This window comes from Lepidochelys olivacea, assembly GCF_965140295.1.
Source record: "Lepidochelys olivacea isolate rLepOli2 genome assembly, chromosome: 14".
Classification (NCBI taxonomy): Eukaryota; Metazoa; Chordata; order Testudines; family Cheloniidae; genus Lepidochelys; species Lepidochelys olivacea.
This window is the reverse complement of record NC_140424.1, coordinates 24,987,073-25,015,069: the sequence shown is the minus strand read 5'-3', so window position 1 is coordinate 25,015,069 and position 27,997 is coordinate 24,987,073. Positions and strand designations below refer to the sequence as shown.

Below are 27,997 nucleotides of genomic sequence, written 5' to 3'. Positions count from 1 at the left end.
CTGGGGGCTTGGTGTGCTGGGCGCCCTGGTACTTACACTGCCACAGTAACACAGCTGTATCACTCTGCCCCGCTAGAGGTAGCAAAGCACCGTGTGAAGGCACTCGGGGGCAGGGCGCCCTGCCAAGCTTGCACAGAGGGCAGTGGAAGAGCTGGGGGGGTGGTACCTCAGTGCAGTGCCACCATCCCCCTTCTGCCAGCCCCTTCCCTGCAGCCGGGTTTCTCTTCTGCCTGGGCAATGCTCTTAGGGCCTGATCCTGCCCTCAGGGCAGCCAGCCACAGTTTTCCACTGACTTCAATGGGATGGGGCTGAAGTCTGGAGAACATCCAGCTCTGCTGGGCTCTGCTGGCTCTGCCCGTTGTGCAGCTCCCTGGGCGTGGGACTGCATCAACTCCATCAGGTAGTGGGTGAGATGGCATCGTGCCTGGCACGGCACTGTGGGGGCACCAAGGACCCGAGGCTGCATGCAGCAGCTGGCTGGGCACTGCGAGGGCTCTGGGTGTGAAGCTGCTTTTGGCACCGAGTGGCTCATTTCCGTGCCCACCAGGGGCTGCTGGCCCTGCCAATGGAGGGCTGTGCTGTGCCTGTTAGGCCCAGGCCAACACTGGGGCTGCGGGAAGGAGCAGAACTACTTCAATGACTGCTCCAGGGCCCTGGTGCCTAAGGGAGCCACAATGCCTCCTGGAGCTTGTAGGCTGCCAAGGGAGCATGCATGCTGCTACTCCCCTCACGGCCATGGCCTTAGCGGCCCATTTGCAGCTACATCTGCCCTTGGAGCTAGGGTTGAAATTCCCAGCTCGAGCAGATACACTGGCATTGAGCTAGCATGCTGAAAAAGAGCAGTGTAGCTGTGATAGCCCAGGCAGCGGCGTGAGCTAGCTGCCCCGAGTACATGCCCACGAGTTCGGGGCAGGTTTACTCAGGGTGGCTAGCCTGTTTCATCACTGCTGCTCCTCATGCTACTCTGGCTATTTTGCTACTTTTAGCACGTTTGCTCGAGGACCGCTTGTGGGAGTCTGGTTCCTCCAGCCAGGGAGGAATCACAGCCCTAGCTCCAAGGGAAGCTATACCCTGTGTGTGGCTAACACCCATGCGGAAGCCGGTGGGGAGCATCCCTTGTGCTCTGTGCACAGAGACTGCAGTTGTAGCTGGTCCCTGCATGGAAGCTCCCTTGGTCTCTTCCCCACTGCACTGAAGCTGGCCCCAATCTCACCTCCCATTACGCAGTGCCGGTGCTGCATGCAGCCTGGGCCCTGTCTGCCTCGGCTGCACTGAGCTCTTTGCAACCAGAAGGACAAGGGGAAATTCCATTATTTGTAATGAGCAAGGCTAGATTCTGAAGAGTGCAGGAAAATCTGGCCAAACCCATGGCTCTGCCCCCATTCTCTGAACATTTCCTCTGTTCTAAGGAGAACACTTAGGTAGGGCCTGGTGAAGCTTGTGTACAAGGAGGGGTGCCAATGCACCCTGAAGCTGGAGTGATGAGTTTGTGGGCAGGCGTATGCAAAGCTCAGGTGGGCACAGAGACATGAGCTTTGTTTGCATGAAGAGTCTGCACATATTTTGTATGACACATCAACAGATGCCTTTTTACAACATTCACCTGGTGAAAGCAAATAGTGTCTCCTAGGAAAAGTGATGCAGCCCAACCTTCTGCTGCTCAGCATCTGCTCATCACAGCTTCAGGCTTCTGTCAAAGCACTTCCCTTAGCACTCCCTTCTGCTCAGCCAGTTCAAGGTTCAGGAAGAACCCTGCTCAGATCCTGAAACGTGCTCTTACAACCAGCATTAGCCTTAATGAAACGAGCTGTTTAGAAATGGTGATGGCCACCATTCTTCTAAAAATGATCTTGCACAACTCCACTGCTACAGTCGGCATTGAAGGGCAGCAAGAGGCAGAGCCAGCTTAGATACATTCCTCAGCAGTGACACGTTGTGCATCTTTTATTATTTTTGGAAAACATCTAAATTTTTATAATTAATCTAATAATCACCTCTTGCATTTACAGAGCATCTTCAGCCTCACGAATCTCCACAAGCTTTAAAGGGCTAGATCCTTGGCTGGTGCAAATCACCATTGCAACATCAGTGGAGTCACACTGGTTCACACCATCTGAGGAGCTGGCCAATGAAAGAGCCAATGGGAGTTTTGTTGTTTACCTTGGGGGTAGTGGGCTCAGCATCTGTAGGGCAGAGCACCTTGTGAGCATGGAGCTGAAGTCACTCAGGATTGGGCCTTTCCACAGTACTGCACATCCATACAGCACAGGAAGCACACCAGAACCATGTCACTCAGTATCCATGCAAAAGCAGCTACTTCTGAGTTTGAATATGGCAGCTTTTTAAGACCGCACCACAATGGTGCACACACGTCAGTGCAGGAGGAGAGGAACGCAGGTCCCAGTTGAAATGATGGGGAATTTCAGTAGGTGGAACTCCATTTGGTAAAGCACAGATTTTGTTTCAAGCTAAGAAAATTATACATGAGCACTTTGGCCTGCTTGACCAGCCCTGAACCCAGAAAATAGCTTAACCTAGGCAAGGGGTGGATAATACAGCAAATGCAGAGGTGGAAAAGCCTAGACTATATGCAATGTGGTAATATTACCTAGTGTACAGCAAATCCCACAGTCGGTGTAGAATGTGAGGGATCAGGACTCCTACTATCTCTGGCTGTTTTTACTGATTTTGAAAGACAATGTATTTGTGAAGTATCAGCCTAACAAATATGTGTACTATTAAGGCATTGGAGCCAGGACACTTCCTTATGCTTACAGCTTGCACGGTGCTGAGACGAAAGGGCCCTTTAGATACCCCAGGAGCAATGACATTCATTTGCTCTTGAAGGCTTTCTGGTTTGATGGGACAGTGTCATTATCACCATCTGTAACTTGGGGGTTACCATGCTGATCTGCTTTGTAAAACGCTTTGAGCTCCATGGCTGAAAAGTGCTGGGGATTATTATTCTGCAGTATTGTTGTAGCCATATTGGTCCCAGGATAGGAGAGAGACAAGGTAGGTGAGGTAATACGTTTTACTGGACCAACTTCTGCTCATGGAAGGTACAAGTTTTTGAGCTACTCAGAGCTCTTCTTGGACGCTTGGAAGCTTGTACCTTCCACCAACAGAAGTTGGTCCAGTAAAAGATACTGCCTCATCTCCAGGGATTGTTATTATTTGATGACGACGATGATGATGATACAATACACAGTGTTCCACTGCTAAGTCTAAAAGTTATATCCGCTGCCAGTTGTTGGTTGACCTGCATGAAATGAATGGGTGGGATTCAGTTCCTAATAGGTAACTTTCCCCCTACACACTAATTGGCCTCATTTATTGACAATCTCAGTGGACAGCCAAGGATTTGATGAGCTATGGAAGCTTGTGCTGTACAGTTTTGCATATAAACAGGAGCTTGCAGACTGGACAAAGGGTGGGAAATTCTATTGTAAAGGAGACTCCAGCAGAGCTAGTGGGAAGGAATGGATGTGTCTTCACATCAGTTTTATATCTGATTTTTATGCTGCTATGATTCAGTCTCTGGAGCTTTTAATCTGGCATTCTTAATCAGCATTACCTTCACTTTAAGATTTAGAATTCACTTTAGAAAAATTGCTTCCCCTTGTATATGGTTCGGAGGGGATGTTCTCCTGTTAAAAGCAGAGTTCAAATTATTTATTAACTTCAGGAACAGGATCCTATTCTGATGCCAGTATTAGAGCTACTGCTATGCTGGATGGTCATCTGTATTTTAAGCTAAAGCAGTTTCCATGGACACTGCCAGGCAAGAGACGGGATAATCAGGTGATACCCTGTTACAAAGCTAACCTGTAGTGCTTTCAAAATAAAGCATAAGAAGGAAAAATAAACAATTACATATTTAACTAGAGTCACAGAGTCATTGTGGCTGCCTGCTCTACTTGATGTTAATACAGATACTCATCAGAGAAATAACTATTACAGGGCCTGCATTCCTCTTAAGACACAGGCTCAATTGACTGCTGCATCCAGCTTATGCTAGGGGCAGCAGAGCAAATATGCTGTCAGAGAATTGGTGACAGCTCCCTGGTTTTTTTTTTTTTTTGCACAGTCATGGGCATAGACTACAGCAACCTGGGACCCTCCTATGATACTATGCCCCATATTCTTCATAGAGATATTGTTATGATATGAATATGGCATAACTAAGACGTGCTTCATGCCAGATGGGTCATGTGAGGTATCATTGGAAAGGTTATGATTTACTGAATATGATTATCCTATTTTTATGCATGTATCATTTCTGTATCTGAATTTAGGAATATTGACTATGTAACAATTACAAGTGGGTTTACACCTGGGGAACGCCCACCAGACAGAATGCTATCAGCCTGAATGGGCCATTAGGAAGAACAATAGGAATTTGAAGATGCAAATCTCCCACCTTTATGAGAAACTTCCTGGTATGCTGCAAACAACCTTTGACTCCTGGCTGCTTTGACACTGCAGGGTCATGTGCTCATGTCATCTGGTACTGGATTCCATCTTGGACTACTAGTATTTTTCCAGTAATAGGAGGTGGGGATCAAGCTGGGAAACAAAGGATTCTCGCCATATGTAAATCCTATTTAAAGCAGGGAAGTGAGTTAATCTTGGTTCAGTTCTCCACTGAATCCCTGCCCAGGATGACTGCTGGAAACATCTAAGAAACAAAGACAAAAGGAGGAGGGGGAAGGACTGAGCCCACGCTGGAAAAGGTGCTTGGCCCGTGAAAGGAATAACTGGAGTTTTAAGCTGCAAGCAAGAGCAAAAGAACCTTTAGGATGAGAAATTACTATTTGTAACCAGTTTCCTTGGTGTATTAAGTTTAGTTTGTGTGTTTGTTTTGTTTGCTCAGTAATCTGCTTTGATCTATTTGCTATCCATTATAATCACGTAAAATCTATCTTTGTTTTGGTTTTCTCTAAACCAGTTTTTAAAATTCATAACTGGACGGGGGGGAGGGCGCAAAAAGCTGTACATATCTTAGAATCATAGAAACATAGAATATCAGGGTTGGAAGGGACCTCAGGAGGTCATCTAGTCCAACCACCCTGCTCAAAGCAGGACCAATCCCCAACTAAATCATCCCAGCCAGGGCTTTGTCAAGCCTGACCTTAAAATATCTAAGGAAGGAGATTCCACCACCTCCCTAGGTAACGCATTCCAGTGTTTCACCACCCTCCTAGTGAAAAAGTTTTTCCTTATATCCAACCTAAACCTTCCCCACTGCAACTTGAGACCATTACTCCTTGTTCTGTCATCAACTACCACTGAGAACAGTCTTCCTTCCCATTGAGGGAGGAGACTAATGTGAATTAGCTTACGCTGTACAATTTTTCTGTGCCAAGCAAGACAACACAATTTTGGGTATACACTCCAAAGGGGGTGTGCACTTGAGTGCAGGGCAATTCATTAGCTGAAAGTCTTCCCATGCAGTACTAATATCAGTGTCTGTGTCTTTCTGCAGCTGGATGTGTCCCTACCTGTGTGTGTGTAATAAAGGAGGCTTAAGGGCCTGGCTCAGCAGGACATGGTGAGGGAGCCCAGGCTGGTGGAAAAGGTGGGGTCAGTGGTACCCCAGTACATCAGGTGGCACCCCAGAAGGGGGGGCATCCTATCACACTGCCTTCCAGATGATGTCATGGAATCATAGAATCATAGGACCAGAAGGGACCTCGAGAAGTCATCTAGTCCAGTCCCCGGCACTCATGGCAGGGCTAAGTATTCTAGACCATCCCTGACAGGTGTTTGTCTAACCTGCTCTTAAAAATCTCCAGTGATGGAGATTCCACAACTTCCCTAGACAATTTATGTGCTTAACCACCCTGACAGTTAGGAAGTTTTTCCTGATGTTCAACCTAAACCGCCCTTGCTGCAATTTAAGCCCATTGCTTCTTGTCCTATCCTCAGAGGTAAAGAACAACAATTCTTCTCCCTCCTCCTTGTAACAACCTTTTATGTACTTGAAAACTGTTATCATGACCCTCTCAGTCTTCTCTTTGCTAGACTAAACAAACCCAATTTTTTCAATCTTCTCTCATAGCTGATATTTTTCTAGACCTTTAATCATTTTTGTTGTTCTTTTCTGGACTTTCTCCAATTTTTCCACATCTTTCCTGAAATGTGGCGCCCAGAACTGGACACAATACTCCAGTTGAGGCCTAATCAGCGTGGAGTAGAGCGGAAGAATTACTTATCATGTCTTGCTTACAACACTCCTGCTAATACATCCCAGAATGATGTTTGCTTTTTTTGCAACAATATTACACTGTTGACTCATATTTAGTTTGTGGTCCACTATGACCTCCAGATCCCTTTCTGCAGTACTCCTTCCTAAGCAGTCATTTCCCATTTTGTATGTGTGCAATTGATTGTTCTTCCTAAGTGAAGTACTTTGCATTTGTCCTTAATGAATTCATCCTATTTATTTCAGACCATTTCTCCAGTTTGTCCAGATATTTTTGAATTTTAATCCTATCCTCCAAAGCAATTGCAACCCCTCCCAGCTTGGTATCATCCACAAACTTTATAAGTGTACTCTGTATGACATTATCTAAATCATTGATGAATATATTGAACAGAACCAGACCCAGAACTGATCCCTGAAGGACCCCACTCATTGTGCCCTTCCAGCATGACTGTAAACCACTGATAACTACTCTCTGGGAATGGTTTTCCAACCAGTTTTGCACTCACCTTATAGTAGATCCATCTAGGTTGCATTTTCCTCATTTGTTTATGTAATGGTACCCTCTCGCACTGAGGATACCTCTCTGGGGGAGGGAATTCCAGTTATTAGGAAGAAACAGGTAATAGTTATGGGGGACTCAATCATTAGAAACATAGACAGCTGGGTTTGCAATGACCAGGAGAACCGCATGGTGACTTGCCTGCCTGGTGCGAATGTTGCGGATTTCTCGAGACATTTAGAAATCTTATGTGTAGTGCTGGGGAGGAGCCAGTGGTCATGGTACATGTAGGTGCCAATGACATAGGGAAGGACAGGAGAGAGGTCCTGGAGGCCAAATTTAAGCTGGTAGGTAAGAGATTGAAGTCCATGGTAGCATTCTCTGAAATGCTTCCAGTTCCACATACAGGGCCAGTTAGACAGGTAGAACTGCAAGGTCTCAATGCATGGATGAGATGATTGTGTAGGGAGGCACGATTTAGGGAGGTGCGATTTAGATTTATTAGGACCTGGGAAACTTTTTGGGAAAGGGGGAGCCTATACCAGAAGGAAAGACTCCACCTAAACCAAAATGGAACCAAATTGCTGACACTTAAAATTAAAAAGTTCATTGAGCAGTTTGTAAATTAAAGGGGGAAAGCTGACAGGTGCGGAGGAGCACATGGTTCAGACAGAGACATCCTTTGGGGCGTATCTATTAATGGAGATCCCCCATATCCTTGTAAGGAGGAGAGAATGGAAGATGCTAAAATATGGATAGGATCTGATGAGAAACAGTCAAATGAGAAAAAGTCCCATTCAATTACATCATGTAATGGCAGACAGCTAAAAAGTGACAAGTTTTTAAAGTGCTTATATCCAAATGCTAGAAGTCTAAATAATTAGATAAGTGAATTAGAGTGCCTCATATTAAATCAGGATATTGATATAATAGTCATCACAGAAACTTGGTGAAATGAGACTAATCAATGGGACACAGTAATACCAGGCTACAAAATATATCGGAAGGACAGAACAGGTCATGCTGGTGGGGGAGTGGCACTACAGGTGAAAGGAAGCACAGAATCAATGAAGTAAAAATCTTAAATGAACCAAACTGTAGCATAGAATCTCTATGGATAGTAATTCCATGCTGGAATAATAAGAATATAGCAGTAGGAATATTTTACTGACCACCTGACAAGGATGGTGATAGTGACTGTGAAATGCTCAGGGAGATTGGAGAGGCTATACAAATAAAAAACTCAATAATAATGGGGGATTTCAACTATCCCCATATTAGCTGGGTACATGTTACCTGAGGACAGGATGCAGAGATAAAGTTTCTTGACACCTTAAATGACTGCTTCTTGGAGCAGCTAGTCCTGGAATCCGCAAGAGAAGAGGCAATTCTTGATTTAGTACTAAGTGGAGCATAGGATCTGGTCCAAGAAGTGATTATAGCTGGACTGCTTGGTAATAGTGACCATAATATAATTAAATTTAACATCCCTGTAGCAGGGAAAACACTACAGCAGCCCAATTCACTGTAGCATTAATTTCAGAAAGAGGGACAACACAAAATTGGGGAAGTTAGATAAACAGAAATTAAAAGGTACAGTGCAAAAAGTGAAATCCCTGCAAGCTGCATGGAAACTTTTTAAAGACACCATTATAGAGGCTCAACTTAAATGTATACCCCAAATTAAAAAACATAGTAAGAGAACCAAAAAAGTGTCACCGTGGTTAAACAGCAAAGTAAAAGAAATGGTGAGAAACAGCCTTTAAAAAATGGAAGTTAAATCCTAGTGAGGAAAATAGAAAGGCACATAAACTCTGGCAAATGAAGTGTAAAAATATAATTAGGAAAGCCAGCAATGAATTGGAAGAAGAGCTAGCCAAAGACACAAAATGTAATAGTAAACATTTTTTTAAGTACATCAGAAGCAGGAAGCCTGCTAAACAACCACTGGACAATCGAGATGCCAAAGGAACATTCAAGGATGATAAGGCCATTGCAGAGAAGCTAAATGAATTCTTTGCATCAGTCTTCGCAAACCTGAGCCATTCTTTTTAGGTGACAAATCTGAGAAAATGTCCCAGATTGAGGTGTCATTAGAGGAGGTTTTGGAACAAATTGATAAATTAAACAATAATAAGTCACCAGGACCAGATGGTATTCACCCAAGAGTTCTGAAGGAACTCAAATGTGAAATTGCAGAACTGCTAACTGTAGTTTGTAACCTAGCATTTAAATCAGCTTCTGTACCAAATGAGCGGAGGATAGTTAATGTGACGCCAATTTTTAAAAAGGGCTCCAGAGGTGATCCCGGCAATTACAGGCTGGTAAGCCTGACTTCAGTACCGGGCAAACTGGTTGAAACTATAGTAAAGAACAAAATTGGCAAACACATAGATGAACATCATTTGTTGGGGAAGAGTCAACATGGTTTTTGTAAAGGGACATCATGCCTCACCAATCTACTAGAGTTCTTCGAGGGGGTCAACAAGCATGTGGACAAAGGGGATCCAGTGGATATAGTGTACTTAGATTTTCAGCAAGCCATTGACAAGATCCCTTACCAACGGCTCTTAAGCAAAGTAAGCTGTCATGGGATAAGAGGGAAGGTCCTCTCATGGATCGATAACTGATTAAAAGGTAGGAAACAAAGGGTAGGAATAAATGGTCAGATTTCAGAATGGAGAGAGGTAAATAGTGGTGTCCCCCAGGGGTCTGTACTGGGCCCAGTCCTATTCAACATATTCATAAATGATCTGGAAAAAGGGGTGAACAGCGAGGTGGGAAAATTTGCAGAGGATACAAAACTACTCAAAATAGTTAAGTCCCAAGCAGACTGCAAATAGCTACAAAAGGATGTCTCAAAACTGAGTGACTGGGCAACAAAATGACAGATGAAATTCTCTGCTGATAAATGCGAAGTAATGCACATTGGAAAACATAATGCCAATTATACATATAAAATGGTGGAGTATAAATTAGCTGTTAACACTCAAGAAAGAGATCTTGGAGTCATTGTGGATAGTTCTCTGAAAACATCCACTCAATGTGCAGCAATAGTAAAAAAGCAAACAGAATGTTGGGAATCATTAAGAAAGGGATAGATAATATGAGAGAAAATATCATATTGCCTCTATATAAATCCATGGTATGCCCACATCTTGAATACTGCATGCAGATGTGGTCACCCCATCTCAAAAAAGATATACTGGAATTGGAAAAGGTTCAGAAAAGGGCAACAAAAATTATGAGGCTTCCATATAAGGAGAGATCAATAAAACTGGGACTTTTCCGCTTGGAAAAGAGACGATTATGGTGGGATATGATAGAGGCCTATAACATTATGCCTCGTGTGGAGAAAGTAAATAAGGAAGTGTTATTTACTCCTTTTCATAATACAAGTACAAGGGGTCACCATATGAAATGAATAGGCAGCAGGTTTAAATCAAACAGAAGGAAGTATTTTTTCACACAACGCACAGTCAACCTGCTCCTTGCTAGAGGATGTTGTGAAGTCTAAGAGTATAACAGGGTTAAAAAAAGAACTAGATAATTTCATGGAGGATAGGTCCATCAGTGGCTATTAGCCAGGATGGGCAGGGATGGTGTCCCTAGTCTCTGTTTGCAGGTGCTGGGGATGGGTGACGGGGGTGGATCACTTGATGATTTCCTGTTCTGTTCATTCCCTTTGGGGCACCTGGCGTTGGCCACTGTCGGAAGACAGGATACTGGGCTAGATGGACCTTTGGTCTGACCCAGTATGGCCGTTCTTATGTTCTTATCTTGAGGGCTGCTCTAAACTGTGTCAGCTGGCTATGGTCCTCTAGGAGACCATCTGCTAGCTGAGGACTGCTAGAGCAGATTGCATTCCAGGTACTTTCCCTGCCTGAGACATCCCTTCCCACCCCAGACATGCCCCCTGCACTAGGGGATGTGGGTGGGAAGTATTGGAGCTAGCTCTGTCAGCTCTAGGTCTTCTGGGGCCTCCCCTAGGCCAGGGGTATCTTCAGCAATGGGAGTCCTGCATACCCTCTGAGCCAGCTGAGCAGTGCTCGGGGAGTGGAGTAGGGCTCAGAACCTGGCCCTATAGTTGTTTGTGCCTGATTCACCAGGGCTTTACTCCAGTTTACTCTGGGGTTACAGCACGGTATCACTGGAGTGGTGAGTCAGACCCTTTGTGTCTATTTTCTTTTTTTGCAAAACTGCAAAAGTTGTGACCCTGGGAGCCCCTCAGTGCTGACAGGAAGAGGGCACAAGATAACATTCCTCAGATCAGACCTGACACACTCACTCTTCTCCCCCGGTTCCCCCCCATTCTAATTGTATTTAAAGGGTGTCCTGTGTGATCTTATATGCAAACTGGAAACACACTGGTCATTAATGCTCTCGCACAATGTATGTACAGGTGGTGTAGAAAGAATTAGAGATGTGTGATGGAAAAACATTCTTATCAGGAGTTTTGCAAGGAGTGCATAAACTCAGCCTAGAGAAAGGAGTAGTGTTTGGCCTCTTTTCCTGTGTCTCCAATGTAAACTGAGCCAGGTAACACCTCCAAGGACAGTGAAAAGTGCATCTGCATAAAAGGTAAACAAAGTCATCAAGTTAACAAGTTGGGGGGAGGGGAAGACCACATAGTTATCATGATGAGGGATGGAGCTTGCTCCCTCAGGAAGCCTTCCTGACTCTTGAAACAGAGGCAATAGACTCTGGGAAATATAAGCAAAGACAGACAACCATTTTGGTACCATCCCCTGGGGGATACATGGGGACAGCGTTCTTGTAATTGGAAAAGGGTGGATCCTTCAGACAAGGGGGCTGAAGTCTCTGAGAACCAGAAATAGTTGAGAAACCTGCCTAGGCAAAAATTGTAACTTGCTGAAGTTTTAGTCACTAGAAAGTGTGTTTTGTTTTGTTTTTCTTGTTTTCTTTTCTCTTGTTTTCTTCTTTCTTTTTTTTTCTCCTGTGCTTTCTGTTCATCCTTCTAATCACTTCAGCCTGTGTTCTTTGTTAATACACTTGGTCAGTGCTGTGTATGAAGCTGAAGTGTGGGTCTGCAGCTAAACTACCAGGCTGGTGTGTACGCGGTCCCTTTGGAGGCAGCAGACTTAGTAATTTGTATGAGGAACCAGTGCAAGGGCCTGGACACCACAAGGAACCTGGTTTTGGGTGGACTTGGGACTGAAGGGCTGTAGGTGTCACCTGCAAGGAGGAATCAGGATGGTGGAAGCCAAGGTGAGGTCATTGTGCTGTGAGCAGGCTGTTGATTATCAGGGCTCTGTGCCAAAGCTGCACAGCACAGATATACCCAGGGTTACAGGGGAAGTTGGGACAGAACCCCCTACTGGTCAGGGTTGAATCCCAGAGCATCACAAAAGTATTGAACCATGATTTTCCACTGGTCTGCTCTTCACAAAGGGCTAGCACTGTATTCTACAAGCCAGAGCAGAGACTGGCTGGTTCATGTCCCTTTCCTGCCCCAGCTTCATATTGTCAGTATTGCCTTGCAGTTGTATCGAAAAAAGTGAACATATCTATTTGTTTGGGGTTTCTTATACTGGAGATCTGATTATCTTTTAATTGCCTTACACACTGTTCTACTGGGAGTAAAGCTCATTTAAACTGTCCTTAATTCTTATGATTTTGTAAGCAGTGTCTTAAACACAATAGACACAAAACCCACTGCAAATTGCTGGAGTGGATGCCATGGTACAGGGAATCATTTTCATATCTTTTGGGATCGTCCCAAATTGAATGCTTCTGGCCTGATGTTAGAAAATTGACGCAAGAGTTATTTCAGGGCTATATCCCCCAAAGCCCTATTACTGTGCCATTAGAAAAATGCCCTGATTTAACAATGATCTGAAATTAAAACAAAGACAGATACTTGCTTAGAATTCTTGTGGCTGCAGCCATTAAGTGAATCTTACCACCGTTCCTGCAAAACCAATACTGTTTATAGAAAAGTGGTTGATCAGAATAAAACAACTGAGAAATGGAGCAAGTTACTGCCCGTATTAGATTAACAACTAACCTAGTAGTAGGACAATTAGCCAAATGCAATGAGTGGATAAAAAAATTACGAATATAACTTTCCAACTAACATCATTTATTTTATTTATTAATTACATATTTAGATTTAAAATAATAATTATTCTGACCCCGGTGCCCTGACATAATTAATTATACAATAAATAAAAATTAATTAAAAGTCAGCATCACTGAAATAATCGGTTGCACAGAAATACAGCCAACCAGCCCATATGTGTATATAGTGTAATGGACCCTATGCTGCCTCAACTCTACTGTATATCCTTACCTGTTATATGTGTCACCCTCTCTTTTAATATTTATGTAAGAGAATCACTTGTATTTTCAATAATTCTGTGTTATCTTGAAAAAATGTTAGTAACTAAACATTAACGGTTACATTATCAAAAGATGAATCTGAGTCGTATGTAAAAAATGTGGAATTGTGTGTGCAAAGCCTACACTTGACCACTCAGTTGCACTGTAGTTTTACATGCAAGTTGTACAGGCAAAGCTCAAATTGAACTTTCTGAAAATGTAGACCTAAAGTTCTTCTTTTAGTCATGTTGGGCTAAATTCTGGTCCCAGTGAAGTCAATATCAAAACTTCCATTGTCTTCAATGGGACCAAGATCTGGAGCACAATTTCCAGAAGTGTCTGAGGACCAGGTTTCCAAAGGTACTTAGACACCTAAATACCTTTAAACATCTGGCCTTAGTAACGTAGGAGCCTAAGTCCCATTGACTTTCAATGGGACTCATGAGAGTGTCTTCACTGTCATCAGCGATGTGATCACAGCACATGTAGACATGACTGCACTAGCTGCGATCATGTGTGCTCCAGTGACAACAGCAGTGAAGCTGTGGCAGCCCTGCAGCAGCATGGGCTGTATAAGCCCCCCTGGGACCCGGGATATGTACTTGATTTGCTGCTCATGCTGCTGCAGATTCACAGCTATTGTTATTCCAGCTAGCTAGATACGAGGGCTGCAATCACAGCTCTGGTGGCAGTATGTGCAGGGGGGTCGACTGCCTCTCCAGCAGCCTTAATGTGTATGTGTGGCACCTTTCACATGCGGTTGGAGGGCAAACCTGCCCCACGCTTGCCCAGGAATGGCAGCTCATGTCCCCCAGGGTGGGACCAGCTCCCCACTCCGAGTATTGTAACATGGCAAATGAGGGCTCAGCACCATTCAGGTTCCTCACTTCCAGAGTGGAGAGCCTGGCCCAGCTGCACAGGACAGGGGCCACTGCTGTGGGGTTGGTGCAGGGTGATCTTGCTCTCCAGTCCCCCACGCATGACCCATTCCCCCCTGGCTCTGCCACTGAGAGGAGTCAGACCCATCATCTCCTAAAGCACATAGGGACTTTTGAAAATTGTATCCCAAATCTACTCTATGGTATTTCCTGGGTGACTATGACTTTTGTGTCTACGCACCGTATACACCTCTGTCCAAAGCCTGTAACAAACCTGTGGGTCTCTATTGCAATTCCCTAGAACAGGGTGTTTGCCAGGTACTGGTCTGCTTTTCTCCTGTGTTCCTCTCCCTGCAGGAAAGTGTCTTGATCTAGCTCCCAAACCAGCATTAGATATGGACAAGGGCAGCTCCTAACACCACACCACCCCTGTCAGAATGGAGGGACTAGATGATGGAGATTAGGGGGTGGAAAACCCCACTCCTTTGAAGCTGTGCCTCTCCACAGAGTAGTCCCTGAAAACATTGTGCAACACCCTCATGCATGTCTCACCTTCTTGTGCACTTTCCCACTCTGCCAGGCAGAACAGAATGGGGACACTTTCCTTTGAACTCTGCTTCAGCAGCCATTAATGCAAATAATGCAACCGCAATTAAGGAATGGCAGCCTGGCAGAACACATAACCCATGATCCCATCATTAACAGTCATTCCTTCCTCAAAGAAAATAACTCGGTGCAAGCAGATCACAGCTCTCACACCTGCCTCAATGAGAAAACAGCGTCTCGGTATTGTGGAGCCAGGCTAGTCACAGGCCTGCATATATGAGACGAAGGTTATGGGGAAAGCACTCAAGAACTCGCACGGATCAGGAGTTTTTGGGGCAACCTAGAAAATATTAAAATCTAGAGATTTCCTCTCTCAGATTTGAAATGACTGAGAATTACACCCACCAGAACTGTCTCCTGGTTACCTTGTATCCCTGGGAAAATATTCAAAACCTGGTCCTGGAATCCATGTCACCTTCTGCTCTGATCTTCCTTAGGTGCCTTTTTAGTTACTTTTATGTAAACGTGTGTTGGGTGGTATTTTGTCTCATACACGCTTGGCAGGAGCTTTTGTTCATGTACAAATGGGATAGGCATATGTCAATTTGCATAGTCACACTGGACATGCTTATCTTATCCCATCCACTCAGGAACTAAGACCACACCATTTACTTAGCTGACCAAACACACCGCTTGAAGAGAGGATTCTGAATATTGAACACTTATTGGAGCTCTCACTGAAAAAGGTTCAAATGATCTTTTTGATGGATTACCCATAACAAACATTCATCATGATCACGAATATGTGAGCAGAATAAAGGGACAAATCAAACGAATATACTGTTTGTAATTAAATAGATCAACCTGCTCTATAGATGAGTATCACAAAAGATACCCAGTAGATAAGAGAGCTAAGGGAAGAAAAGTACTTGAAAATCTGCAACCTAAGATCATGAATATATCTGCTTTGATCCTCTTTCTCTCTTCCAACTACACAGAAAAAGAAGGCATCTGTCAGATCAAGAGAGGAGTTTAACTATCTTGGCACATGTTGTTACCTAAAATCATTAAATGCAACAGAGAAACTGGCTGTCTAAGTATCTAAAGGTGATGGAACTAATGCACAATTCACAGGCAGAAAAAGTAGGTAAACTGGCGTCGATGCAGCAAGTGCAGATTTAAGTGTGCGCTGCCTTTCAAGAATATTTGTGTTTAAATCAACAACAACAAAAGTGCACACGTGCACGCAAACACACACGCACACACACACACACCTTAGAAAGCCAGACAGCCGGGGGATAAGGTTGCACTACTCGAACAAGAAAATGGCTCTCTTTTAGCTAATTACCCCCTGCTCTCACACTGTCCCAGGTGATTTGCAGATATGTATTGGGATTATAATGAGCAGCACAATTTTCTTTTCTATTTTTTACATGGTATTATGGAAATGGAGCTCAAAGATATTTAGGGCTCAATCATGGCTTTGCCATGAGCACTATGAAGGGCTGCGGATTTTGTGTTTCTCTGGAAGCAGAACTCAGAGTCACAATTTATCTCCCAGTTTCCCCTGTTTTGAGGGGGACATGCTGCGTGCTCACCCTATTCCTTTATCTCTATTCTTATTTCTCTTTTTTGCTAAAAAATAAAACAAAAATGTGTTGGGATTTTGAATTCTAGTTAACACCTATGTTTTTAGGGTGTCATTAATTCAGGAACTCCTTGTCCAATTTACCTCAGCTTTAATATGTATAGTCCATCTTGCTGCTGGATCTAACCTACCAAATTTTGAAATTGACATCACTTCTTTGTGGTTTTTGGAGGACAGGATAAAATTTAGACTAATAATGGAAAATTACCTGTAACCTGAATGATGAAGTGACTACTGCCTTTCTGGAATAGGAGTGGGCCAAACAAAGGTTCAAGGTAACTTTTTCAAGACAAATTATTCTCCCATCCTCTCTTAGAATCATAGAATATCAGGGTTGGAAGGGACCTCAGGAGATCATCTCGTCCAACCACCCTGCTCAAAGCAGGACCAATCCCCAACTAAATCATCCCAGCCAGGGCTTTGTCAAGCCTGACCTTAAAAACTTCAAAGGAAGGAGATTCTACCACCTCCCTAGGTAACGCATTCCAGTGTTTCACCACCCTCCTAGTGAAAAAGTTTTTCCTAATATCCAACCTAAATCTCCCCCACTGCAACTTGAGACCATTACTCCTTGTTATGTCATCTGCTACCACTGAGAACAGTCTAGAGCCAACCTCTTTGGAACCCCCTTTCAGGTAGTTGAAAGCAGCTATCAAAAGCCTCCTCTTTCTTCTCTTCTGCAGACTAAACAATCCCAGTTCCCTCAGCCTCTCCTCATAAGTCATGTGTTCCAGTCTCCTAATCATTTTTGTTGCCTTCTGCTGGACACTTTCCAATTTTTTCACATCCTTCTTGTAGTGTGGGGTCCAAATTGGACACAGTACTCCAGATGAGGCCTCACCAATGTCAAATAGAGGGGAACGATCACGTCCCTCGATCTGCTAGCAATGCCCCTACTTATAGATCCCAAAATGCCATTGGCCTTCTTGGCAACAAGGGCACACTGTTGACTCATATCCAGCTTCTCGTCCACTGTAACCTCTACGTCCTTTTCTGCAGAACTGCTGCCTAGCCATTCGGTCCCTAATCTGTAGCGGTGCATGGGATTCTTCCGTCCTAAGTGCAGAACTCTGCAGTTGTCCTTGTTGAACCTCATCAGATTTCTTTTGGCCCAATCCTCTAATTTGCCTAGGTCCTTCAGTATCCTATCCCTACCCTCCAGCGTATCTACCTCTCCTCCCAGTTTAGTGTCATCCGCAAACTTGCTGAGGGTGCAATCCACGCCATCTTCCAGATCATTAATGAAGATATTGAAGAAAACCGACCCCAGGACTGACACTTGAGCACTCCACTTGATACTGGCTGCAAACTAGACATGAAGCCATTGATCACTATCCGTTGAGCCTGACAATCTAGCCAGCTTTCTATCCACCTTATAGTCCATTCATCCAGCCCATACTTCTTTAACTTGCTGGCAAGAATACTGTGGGAGACCATGTCAAAAGCTTTGGTAAAGTCAAAGAATAACACACCCATTGCTTTCCCCTCATCCACAGAGTCAGTTATCTCACCATAGAAGGCAATTAGATTAGTCAGGCATGACTTGCCCTAGGTGAATCCATGCTGACTGTTCCTGATCACTTTCCCCTCCTCTAAGTGCTTCCGAATTGATTCCTTGAGGACCTGCTCCATGATTTTTCCAGGGACTGAGGTGAGGCTGACTGGCCTGTAGTTCCCGGATCCTCCTTCTTCCCTTCTTAAAAGATGGGCACTACATTAGTCTTTTTCCTTTTGTCCGAGACCTCCCCCGATGGCCATGAGTTTTCAAAGATAATGGCCAATGGCTCTGCAATCACATCCACCAACTCCTTTAGCACTCTCAGATGCAGCACATCCGGCGCCATGGACTTGTGCTAATCCAGCTTTTCTAACTAGTCCCGAACCACTTCTTTCTCCACAGAGGGCTGGTCACCTCCTCCCCATGCTGTGCTGCCCAGTGCAGTAGTCTGGGAGCTGACCTTGTTCGTGAAGACAGAGGCAAAAAAAGCACTGAGTACATTAGCTTTTTCCACATCTTCTGTCACTAGGTTGCCTCCCTCATTCAGTAAGGGGCCCACACTTTCCTTGACTTTCTTCTTGTTGCTAACATACCTGAAGAAACCCTTCTTGTTACTCTTAACATCTCTTGCTAGCTGCAACTCCAAATATGATTTGACCTTCCTGATTTCACTCCTGCATGCCTGAGCAATATTTTTATACTCTTCCCTGGTCATTTGTCCAATCTTCCACTTCTTGTAAGCTTCTTTTTTGTGTTTAAGTTCAGCAAGGATTTCACTGTTAAGCCAAGCTAGTCGCCTGCCATAATTACTATTCTTTCTACACATCGGGATGGTTTGTCCCTGTAACCTCAATAAGGATTCTTTAAAATACAGCCAGCTCTCCTGGACTCCTTTCCCCCTCATGTTATTCTCCCAGGGGATCCTGCCCATCAGTTACCTGAGGGAGTCAAAGTGTGCTTTTCTGAAGTCCAGGGTCCATATTCTGCTGCTCTCCTTTCTTCCTTGTGTCAGGATCCTGAACTTGGCCATCTCATGGTCACTGCCTCCCAGGTTCCCATTCACTTTTGCTTCTCCTACTAATTCTTCCTGGTTTGTGAGCAGCAGGTCAAGAAGAGTTCTGTCCCTAGTTGGTTCCTCCAGCACTTGCACCAGGAAATTGTCCCCTACACTTCCCAAAAACTTTCTAGATTGTCTATGCACCGCTGTATTGCTCTCCCAGCAGATATCAAGGTGATTGAAGTCTCCCATGAGAACCAGAGCCTGCGATCTAGTAACTTCCATTAGTTGCTGGAAGAAAGCCTCGTCCACCTCATCCCCCTGGTCTGGTGGTCTATAGCAGACTCCCACCACGACATCACCCTTGTTGCTCACACATCTCTTAAGATGTGGAGATGTGGAAGCTTCAGATCAAACACAAGACAACTTTCATAATAAATGTATCCCAGAATATTTTACTGACGTGGTATAGCTACAGAGCTAGATAATACATACAGTAACAGGAGAGAAAGAAATTCAGAGATACAGGAAAGGGAGAACTGATATGTATTCAGATGGGATTTACACAGAGGTGGAAAGCTGGTGTAATGAGAGGGATGGTCCAGACAGCAGATGTTTCTCACAGCCCAAGCGGAGAGATTATGAGGAAGGAGAGAGCAAAATGAGCAGGGGAAACAGGTGGCACAACTCCAAAGAGGCACGTGGACATGGGGAGGATAATTCTGAACTGGATGGTGAAGTGAACTGGGCGCCAGCAGGGTGTGATTTGATTGGAATATTTTGTACTGAGGGAATGTAGGCAGCAGCATTCTGCACATGCTGGAGTCTAGGGAGCTGGGGCTTGAGAAGACAGAGGGAGAAGGGAGCTGCAGTAGATGAGGTGAGAGGAGATGAATAAACAAAAGGGGTTTTCAGCAGAGGTGGAGGTGAGGCCCTGGCACGGACAGGCAGAGCTGTGGATATAGGGACATGGGCACCATTTGGATGATGCAGGTTATGAACAATGGAATCACGTGGAAGCTCTGACTCAAAGAGGAAGTATGAGCAGAGGTTGAGGATGCTGTGCCTCCCCAAGAGAAGCACTTTGGCCACTGAGACAGTTTACTGAAGGAAGCTGAGATGAAACCACAGTTTACTTGGCCAAGAGGACACAGTTGTTGGACAGGAAAGGGCCACTAAAGGTACTGAAAGACACAGACAGCAGAGAGAAAGGAAATTCCAGAGCTCATTGAGGAAAGGCTATCAAAGGGAGCCCCTGAAGGGCTGTCCAAATTGATGGAAGACTGAATCAAGGGAAGCTTCGTAGATACACTGGAAGGGTAACACTAGGCCTATATCAGAGGTGACAGTACGTTTTATACAGCCATGGGGTGATAAGCTACCCAGACCATCTACAGAGGGGTCAGTTCTAGGGTTGTGGAGATGAGTCAGCAGAGGTACAAGGTGAGTGATCGCTGCTGTTTGTTGCCTTTTCATTCCTACAGCTGGTGAAGTGCCCAGTTTTCAGATGGCTGGAAGAGTAGCAAAGAGCAAAGCATGGAAACAGGCTCTCCTCCTTGTGCAGGGTGAGAAAAAGAGAGTGTTTCTGGATCCCCTGACTTTCTCTCCATTTCTTCCCTGCTCCCTCAGTGACTCGACATCACAGGGACCCCCCCAACCCCAATAGCCCACGAACTTCCGTCAGTACCACTTCTGGTGCTGGCCACTGCAGAGTGAGGTGAGGCCATCCCTGCTGTAGGGGCTGAGCATGCTGCCTTGGAAGTGCTCCCAGCCTGGGGGCCTGAAGAGAGAAACTAGAGGGGATACTGGCAAGTGACACAAGGGCAGGTGTCTGCACATCCCTGGGCCCTAAGGGTCTGGTCAGTTTAGGAGCGCTCTGAACTCAATCTCAACCGCCCCCCCCCGCCCGCATGTGACACCAACAGCCTGCTGGTTCAGGCCCTAGTTTCCCTGTGTTTAATATGCATTCCTAGCCTATCTTAGCAATTGTGAAATGATGTCATCTGCTTGCTGGCGAGGGTACAGGAGGGGCTTCTCTCTGGTGCTGTCCCAGGCAGCAGGATCTGCGACAGCCGATGGTGGACATGGAAATGAATACAGAGCTTCCAGACAGGAGGAAACACAAAGCTGGTATTTAATTGAAGCTATGAGATCGGGCCATATTTAAACGTGTCCATTATTAGATATATGGTCCTACGTTTAATGCAAATAGAATAAATCATTCATATCTCATTGACATATGAACTATTCTATTCACATTAAACATAATTTTAATGCCAGTAAGTGTTACCGGCTGTCAGAGGAAAGTTACAATACGTGCCATTTTCTCTTACCATTTGTAGGTGTCTGGGTTGCACTGTTTAGTATCAGGTGGTTATAATTTTGTTCTTGGTCATCTGAAATTCACAGAAAAAAATCCTTTTAAGAAACAGCTCAGCGAATCCACTGATCTGCAGATGATAATTACAGTTCACATTATTCACAGGAAATCTCGGCATGATTAAAGAAAGGAGAAGAAAATGCTTAAGAAAGCAGAAGAGTCTTTCATGTTATTCACTTAACATTCCAGATGCTAGAGGAACATGATAATGGAAAACTGCCTCCATTCTGTTGAGCCTGCAGAATGGAACGTCTGCAAGGTAAGAAGCACTTCTAAGCAGGACATGGATTTCAACATCCAGGGTGGGACCATGAGAGATCCTGGGTTCCAGTAACTCCCTCTGAAGCCACTAGAGTGATCCATGCCCACTGAATAGAGTTCCTGGTCTGTGTCCTGACATACAGAACCTCGTGTGGGATTGTTCCTGGCTATCTGAGAAACAGACGTTCCCTCTGCCACCAACTACATTCCCTGGGAACAATGAAAACAGCAACCAGCAAGACTCATGTGCTGGAGACAGAGTTTTCATAGGAGCTGGACCTAGACAATAGAGCTCCCTCCTAGAAGAGATGAGAATGACCACAGGCTTCTCTGCATTCAGTACTAAACTGAATCTCCTTCCTTAGAAGTTTTTAAGGTCAGGCTTGACAAAGCCCTGGCTGGGATGATTTAATTGGGGATTGGTCCTGCTTTTGAGCAGGGGGTTGGACTAGATGACCTCCTGAGGTCCCTTCCAACCCTGATATTCTATGATTCTATGATTCTAAACACCCTTTGCTGCAAAGAGACAAAAAAGGATTAACAGCAGTACCACCACCACTAATAAATAATAATAGTAGTAACTCCTCTATGAACTGCAAAGCATCTTTCCCTCTTTCCCACTGTAATAAACAGCAGCATAGCACTAGGCAAGTAGCCACTAATCCATACCATATGTTGCATAAGTTTCCAGGTAAGCCCTTAATAAGTAACGTACATGCTTAGGCTGAATCATCACCATCAGATACATCAGCTTATTGGGGAGTCTTATCCTGCTGTTTTAACGTGTAGAGTTTCTTGCTGCAGACGGAGTACGTGATCAGAGGTGATTTATTTGGGTGGTGGCATACCAGATACCTAACTCAACTGAGATTCCATTGAGGAGACCAAGACTATTAGCCCAACCTTCAGCAAGTGGTGAACAAGGCTCAAAAGTGTGGTGGTTTGATTCAGACAAGCATCCAAATGTTCTGAACCTCGCCAAACCTTTTAGAGTGAGCCAATGGCCTGGAAATCTCCTCAAATGCGACATTCTCCCGAGATCCTCCAGTGCTGATTGATTTCTGTGGGTTCAGAAATGCTGCAAGAATAGTTTTCCCTATAGCATTTCTGTTCATCCCATCAGATCCTGACAGACGACAGGAAGTGGCAAATGTGTGATACTTACCAGCAGGAGAGTGAGTTTGTGTGTGGGGGGGCGGAGGGTGAGAAAACCTGGATTTGTGCTGGAAATGGCCCAACTTGATGATCACTTTAGATAAGCTATTACCAGCAGGACAGTGGGGTGGGAGGGGGTATTGTTTCATGGTCTCTGTGTGTATATAATGTCTACTGCAGTTTCCACGGTATGCATCTGATGAAGTGAGCTGTAGCTCACGAAAGCTCATGCTCAAATAAATTGGTTAGTCTCTAAGGTGCCACAAGTCCTCCTTTTCTTTTTGCGAATACAGACTAACACGGCTGTTAATCTGAAACCTGTCAAAAATATAAAATAAAACACACTAAATGTTCTGGAATCTCACAAAAAGCCTGGATAGAGTTTCACTGGTTCGTAGATTACAAGGCCAGAAGGACCTAGACCACAGAGCATTGTGATAAGCTGGTCTGACCTGCTGTATAAGACAGGCCAGTGACCTTCCCCAGAAATTTCTGCATTAAGCCCATCACGCTTGTCTGAGCTAGAGTAGCTCTTTTACAAAGATACCCAGTCTTAAAAGATTTCAAGTGATGGAGAATCCACCCCATCCCTAGGTAAGTTGGTTAGTCCCCGTCACTGTTCAGACAATTGCACCTTATTTCTAATCTGGGTTTGTCTAGCTTCAGCTTCCAACAATTGAATCTCATTCTACCTTTTCCTACTAGATTAAAGAGCTCACTCCAATCAGAAATCTCTTCCCCATGTCGGGACTTCTGTGACTTTTCTTGGATAAACTAAACAGACTGAGCTCCTTAAAAAGTAAGGAGCCACAGTCTGTGCCATACAATTCAGTCAGATGTGGTTTCTGACAAATCCATGCTGAAGTGTGTATTGAGTTCTGTAGTGAAAGTGGAGTTAAATCCTTATAGGCCTGATCTTGCAAGTTGAGGAGCACGTGGGGCCTGACTTCAATGGGCTTTGGATCAGGGTCCTGCTCAGCACTTGCAACTGTTATTGACTTCAAGAGCAGTTGTAGGTGCTCAGCAGCCCTTCAGATTTCCTCAGGGATGGAAACAGCTGAGCACCAGTCTCAGTCTCAAACCAATTACTCTGGCGGTTGGGTTCATTTTTTTTTTTTTAAATTTGCAAGTAAATCCATATCGAGCCTGGTGCATTTTAAAATGACCTCTGTTTGAAATGTGTCTTCACAAACTTCCCCACCCCACTCCCATCTCCTCACTGGAGAACATCAGCATTTTCAGAGTTAGGCCTCAATTCTGCCGCTGTGCTGTTCAGGGGACCCTGACATCTGCTCTGAGCTCCACTGGGTTGCGCACTGGTGGAGGTCTCCAGCCATATGGAGCATTTTGCAAAATCAGAATCTAAGAGATCAGCTCCTGCATGGGCTAATTTAGACATCAGAGCAGTTGTAACGCCGACAGACCCCGATCGTCGGCGGGCGGGATCGAACCTGGGACCTTTGAAGTTGAGTGTATGAGCCTCTACTCCATGAGCTAAAAGCCATGTGGCCCTTAGCTAAGGCTGTAGAGCAGACTCATTAATTTCAAAGTGGTCTCGGTGCCACTAGAGGGGACAGAACACCACACTCAGGAGGTGTGTGGGTTACACAGTGATCTAGCTGTTACCTGGATTCACAACTGGTCCCATTTATTCCACAGCAGCAGATGGATAACGGTTTACAAATGGAGGTTGGATACAGTTTCATATATGAAAAGCCCACATTTAAAACTTTAATCAACAAAACTTTCACATATAAAATGCACCAAGAGAGAAGCAGCAGAAACTGCCCTCTCCTGCAGCGTCCAGGAACTTACCCAGGGTGAAATCCTGGCTTCACTGAAGTCAATAGTCTTTAATGGGCCAGGACTTCACCCCAGGTATTTATTCCTCTTTGCATTAAATCATTCTGCTCAAATGCCCCTTCGACCCCAAGTCTCCTCACTGGTCATTTTTTTCTCTTCTGAACCCTAATGTGACTCAAGCTCTGGGGTCATTTTACAGCCATGTTCACCTCTGTGTAGCTACTAGTTTGAAGCTTGGAACTAGAATAGTTAGTGGCGGGGAGACACTGAACTAGCTTCCTTTCCAGAATGTAATTGCAGGCACAAGCCTAACTCCCCTTCTAGCTACACACAAATCACATAACTCAGGGCTCAGACCCACAATCCCAGGATGGGTGAGGATCTGAGCCTGAGACAAGGCAGGATCCAGTGTTCAATATACCTGGGGAAGTTCTGTGCCATTGCTGCACAGCGGAAAAATGCCCCCTTGCAGATTTTCTTTGCTTCCTTGCAGAAAATGATTTCTGTGGGGAAGCAAAGAGAAGCTGCACCAGTACTCACTCACCTCTCCCCGATAGCTCAGACGCATCTGTTCCAGAACCTAGGGGGAGAGGTAAATCACTGAGGGAAGGGGGTCAATATGCAGCGGCAGTCAAAAAGCAAACAGAATGTTGGGAATCATTAAGAGATAGATAATAAGACAGAAAATAACATATTGCCCCTATATAATTCCATGGTATGCCCGCATCTTGAATATTGCATGCATATGTGGTCACCCCCATTTAAAAAAAGATATATTGGAATTGGAAAGGGTTCAGAAAAGGGCAACAAAAATTATTAGGGGTATGGAACGGCTTCCGTATGAGGAGAGATTAATAAGTCTGGGATTTTTCAGCTTGGAAAAGAAATGACTAAGGGGGGATATGATAGAGGGCTATAAAATCATGGCTGGTGTGGAGAAAGTAAATAAGAAAGTGCTATTTACTCCTTTTCATAATACAAGAACTAGGAGTCACCCAATGAAATTAATAGGCAGCAGGTTTAAAACAAACAAAAGGAAGTATTTCTTCACACAGCACACAGTAAACCTGGGGAACTCTTTGCCAGAGGATGTTGTGAAGGCCAAGACTATAACAGGATTCAAAAAAGTATTAGATAAATTCATGGAGGATATGTCCATCGATGGCTATTATCCAAGATAAGCTGGGATGGTGTCCCTAGCCTCTGTTTGCCAGAAGCTGGGAATGAGTGCCAGGTAATTGATCACTTGATGATTACCTATTCTGTTCATTCCCTCTGGGGAACCTGGCATTGGCCACTGTCGGAAGACAGGATACTGGGCTAGATGGACCTTTGGCCTGACCCATTTTGGCCATTTTAATGTTCTTATGATGCTCTGTCTGCTCAGGGATGTTAGTCCCATCTGGGCAGGGAGAGGGGAGGAGGATGGAGAGAGAGTTCCCCCTCCCTCTTCCTTGCATGGAGCAGCAACCAGAGTTGGGTCAGATCAAGCCCCAGAAACTTCCCCTGGCTGCAGGGAGTTCTTCACCACGGAGGGTGCGGGGGGCTTGGCAGGGGGATCTAGGTGTGTGTGTGGGGGATGAGGCTCAGGGTGGGGGTTCCAGGTGTAGGGGGTGGTGCGGCTCAGTGGTGGTGGGGTGGATGCAGGAGGGTCCGGATGCATGGGGTTGGGCAGACAGGGAGAGCAGCTCCCTGCACACCCCACTGAGCTCCCTCTATACCCCTGGCTTCCAGAACCCCCCCCCCCGAGCCTCCCCCCCAAACCTCCACCCTGCCAAGCCTTATCCCCTGCATCAGGAGCCCCCCACACCCAGACCCCCATCCCATTGAACCCCAACCAGCTGCACTCTGACCTCCCACCCCACCGAGCCCCACTGCCCCAGCCCGCCCTGAGCCCTAATCACCTTCACCTGGACTCCCCTGCACAGTCCCATTCCCCTCGGCACCCAGACCCTGCACTGAGCTGCCCACACAAAGACTGCATCACACAGAACCCTGATAAGCTTGAGGGAATTTTGCACAATTTAAAAAAAAAATTCTGCAAAGTTCTGCATATTTTAATTGTCAAAATAACACAGAAACACAATAATGATATAATCACACCATTTTCAATTATTTGCTGACAAGTACTTTGAAATAAATTATCACAATAATTAAAAATGGTGTGATTATATTGGTTATTTTGACCAATAAAATATGCAGAATTTTGCAGAATTTTAAAATATTGTGTGCAGAAATTTTAATTTTTTTTGGTGCAGAATTCCCTTAGGAGTAGTTCAAGCACTATTGCTGTGCAATGTAGGTACAGCCCCACTGGAATGGGGCTCTGGGAGTCCTCCAAAAGTATCCCATAATCCCCCTGGCTGACTTTCTTTGTCATCTGGACAATCAAGTTTTTCCTCACTGCACCATGAACAAAGGGCTGGAGTGGCCACCTTTTGGGGGGGTGCTAGGGAGTTTGGGGCATGGGAGTTTGGGCTTGCATAATGAAGTACAGATGCTGGAGCCCCAGGTTGAGATCCAGGGTCCAACCCTTCCTAACCTGGGGTTACAAGTGAGTGTAGATGCTCATGCCCGAGATTAACAAATGCTGCGTCTGCTGACTCTAATTTTACTAATCCTGAGCTTGCACTGCAGGGTAGACAGACCCACCCCCATTGTGGCCATCCCAGAGCCCAGGCTCCAGCCCGAGCCAGACGTCTACACTGCAGTTTTACAGCCCTGCAACCTAAGCCCCTTGAGCCTGAATCAGCTGACCTGGTCCAGCTACAGGTGTTTAACTGCAGTGCAGCTGTACCCAATATGTCTGGGCTGCTCGAGTATCTGAATGCAATATTGGCCTCAGTTTCACTCTCTTGGAGGCTGTGCCGAACCCACCTAAAAGAAATAAACTACTTTAACAAAGATGGGAGAGCTTCCTGCATCTGTCCAGCTTTACTGCGGTGAAGTGCTGGCTCTGCAGAGGGATGATATCTAGTTTGTGGACGTACGGCCCTAGAGATGAGCACTGAGCTCACCTCTAGTTATTTGGATACTCCATTAAGGAAATGAAAGATTAACAGCATTCTTGACTGTCAGCTAACAATATGAATTCTCTGGGCACAGCTGGAGCAGAAATTAACTAACGATAACTAAGTGAGAGAGAGAGAGACTAACTGGCTAGAATGGGGGTTGCTAGACAGCCACAGAGCCCTAAAAAAACACTGTGCTCTGAGCTACTTCAAAGCCCAGGAGAAACCACGTGGACAGACAGGAGCTTTTAAGGACTTTTCACATCTTTGCAAAGGAAGCAAATTCATGTAATTAGAATAGGGCGAAATGCAGCAGCCCACAAGATTAAACAAGAGGCCGAGTCATAAAGCCAGTAACTGCTGCCCCAGGAAACAAGACTTAGCACACAGGAGGGCGCATCCTGCTATCGGTCAGCAGTCTCAGTTTGCGGGGGGGCAGTGTCAGTGTTGGGGAGGGGGAGAGGCTGCCAGGGTGGGGAGCTGTCTGTGCGAGGAGAGGAGACACCAAGTAAGGGCCAGTGTAGAGGCAGGCTATCAGACTAGATGGATGCATGGTCTTTGCCGGCTGTGCCTGGGTGGAGCTGTCATTTGCACACATTACAGCTCCCAAGCACGTGCGGGTGCAGCTTTCTAGCATCTCTGCCATGCCTGAGCCGGGGTTACCTTATAGGGGGAGTGCAGACTGGAGTCTCTTCTGCAGAGGAAATGAATACAGCATCCTTGCTGTTGCAGCAGCTGGGTCTAGAGTCCAGCGAGCCAGCACATTAA

The 27,997-nt window shown here is 45.2% G+C and overlaps 1 protein-coding gene across 2 annotated transcripts in view; it reads right to left on the bottom strand.

Annotated features, from left to right (window-relative positions):
- The window catches only part of SHISA6 (shisa family member 6), a gene marked incomplete at its 5' end in the record, with an annotated part of 396,338 nt that overhangs the window by 45,368 nt on the left and 322,973 nt on the right, over positions 1-27,997 (bottom strand). The window contains one exon of one of the 2 annotated variants that reach the window (XM_084647516.1): positions 20,953-21,015. The exons of the other annotated variant lie outside the window; for it this stretch is intronic. Coding sequence (XP_084503642.1) covers positions 20,953-21,015 — 63 coding nt within the window. The remainder of the gene's footprint in view (positions 1-20,952; positions 21,016-27,997) is intronic. 2 annotated transcript variants of the gene reach the window in all.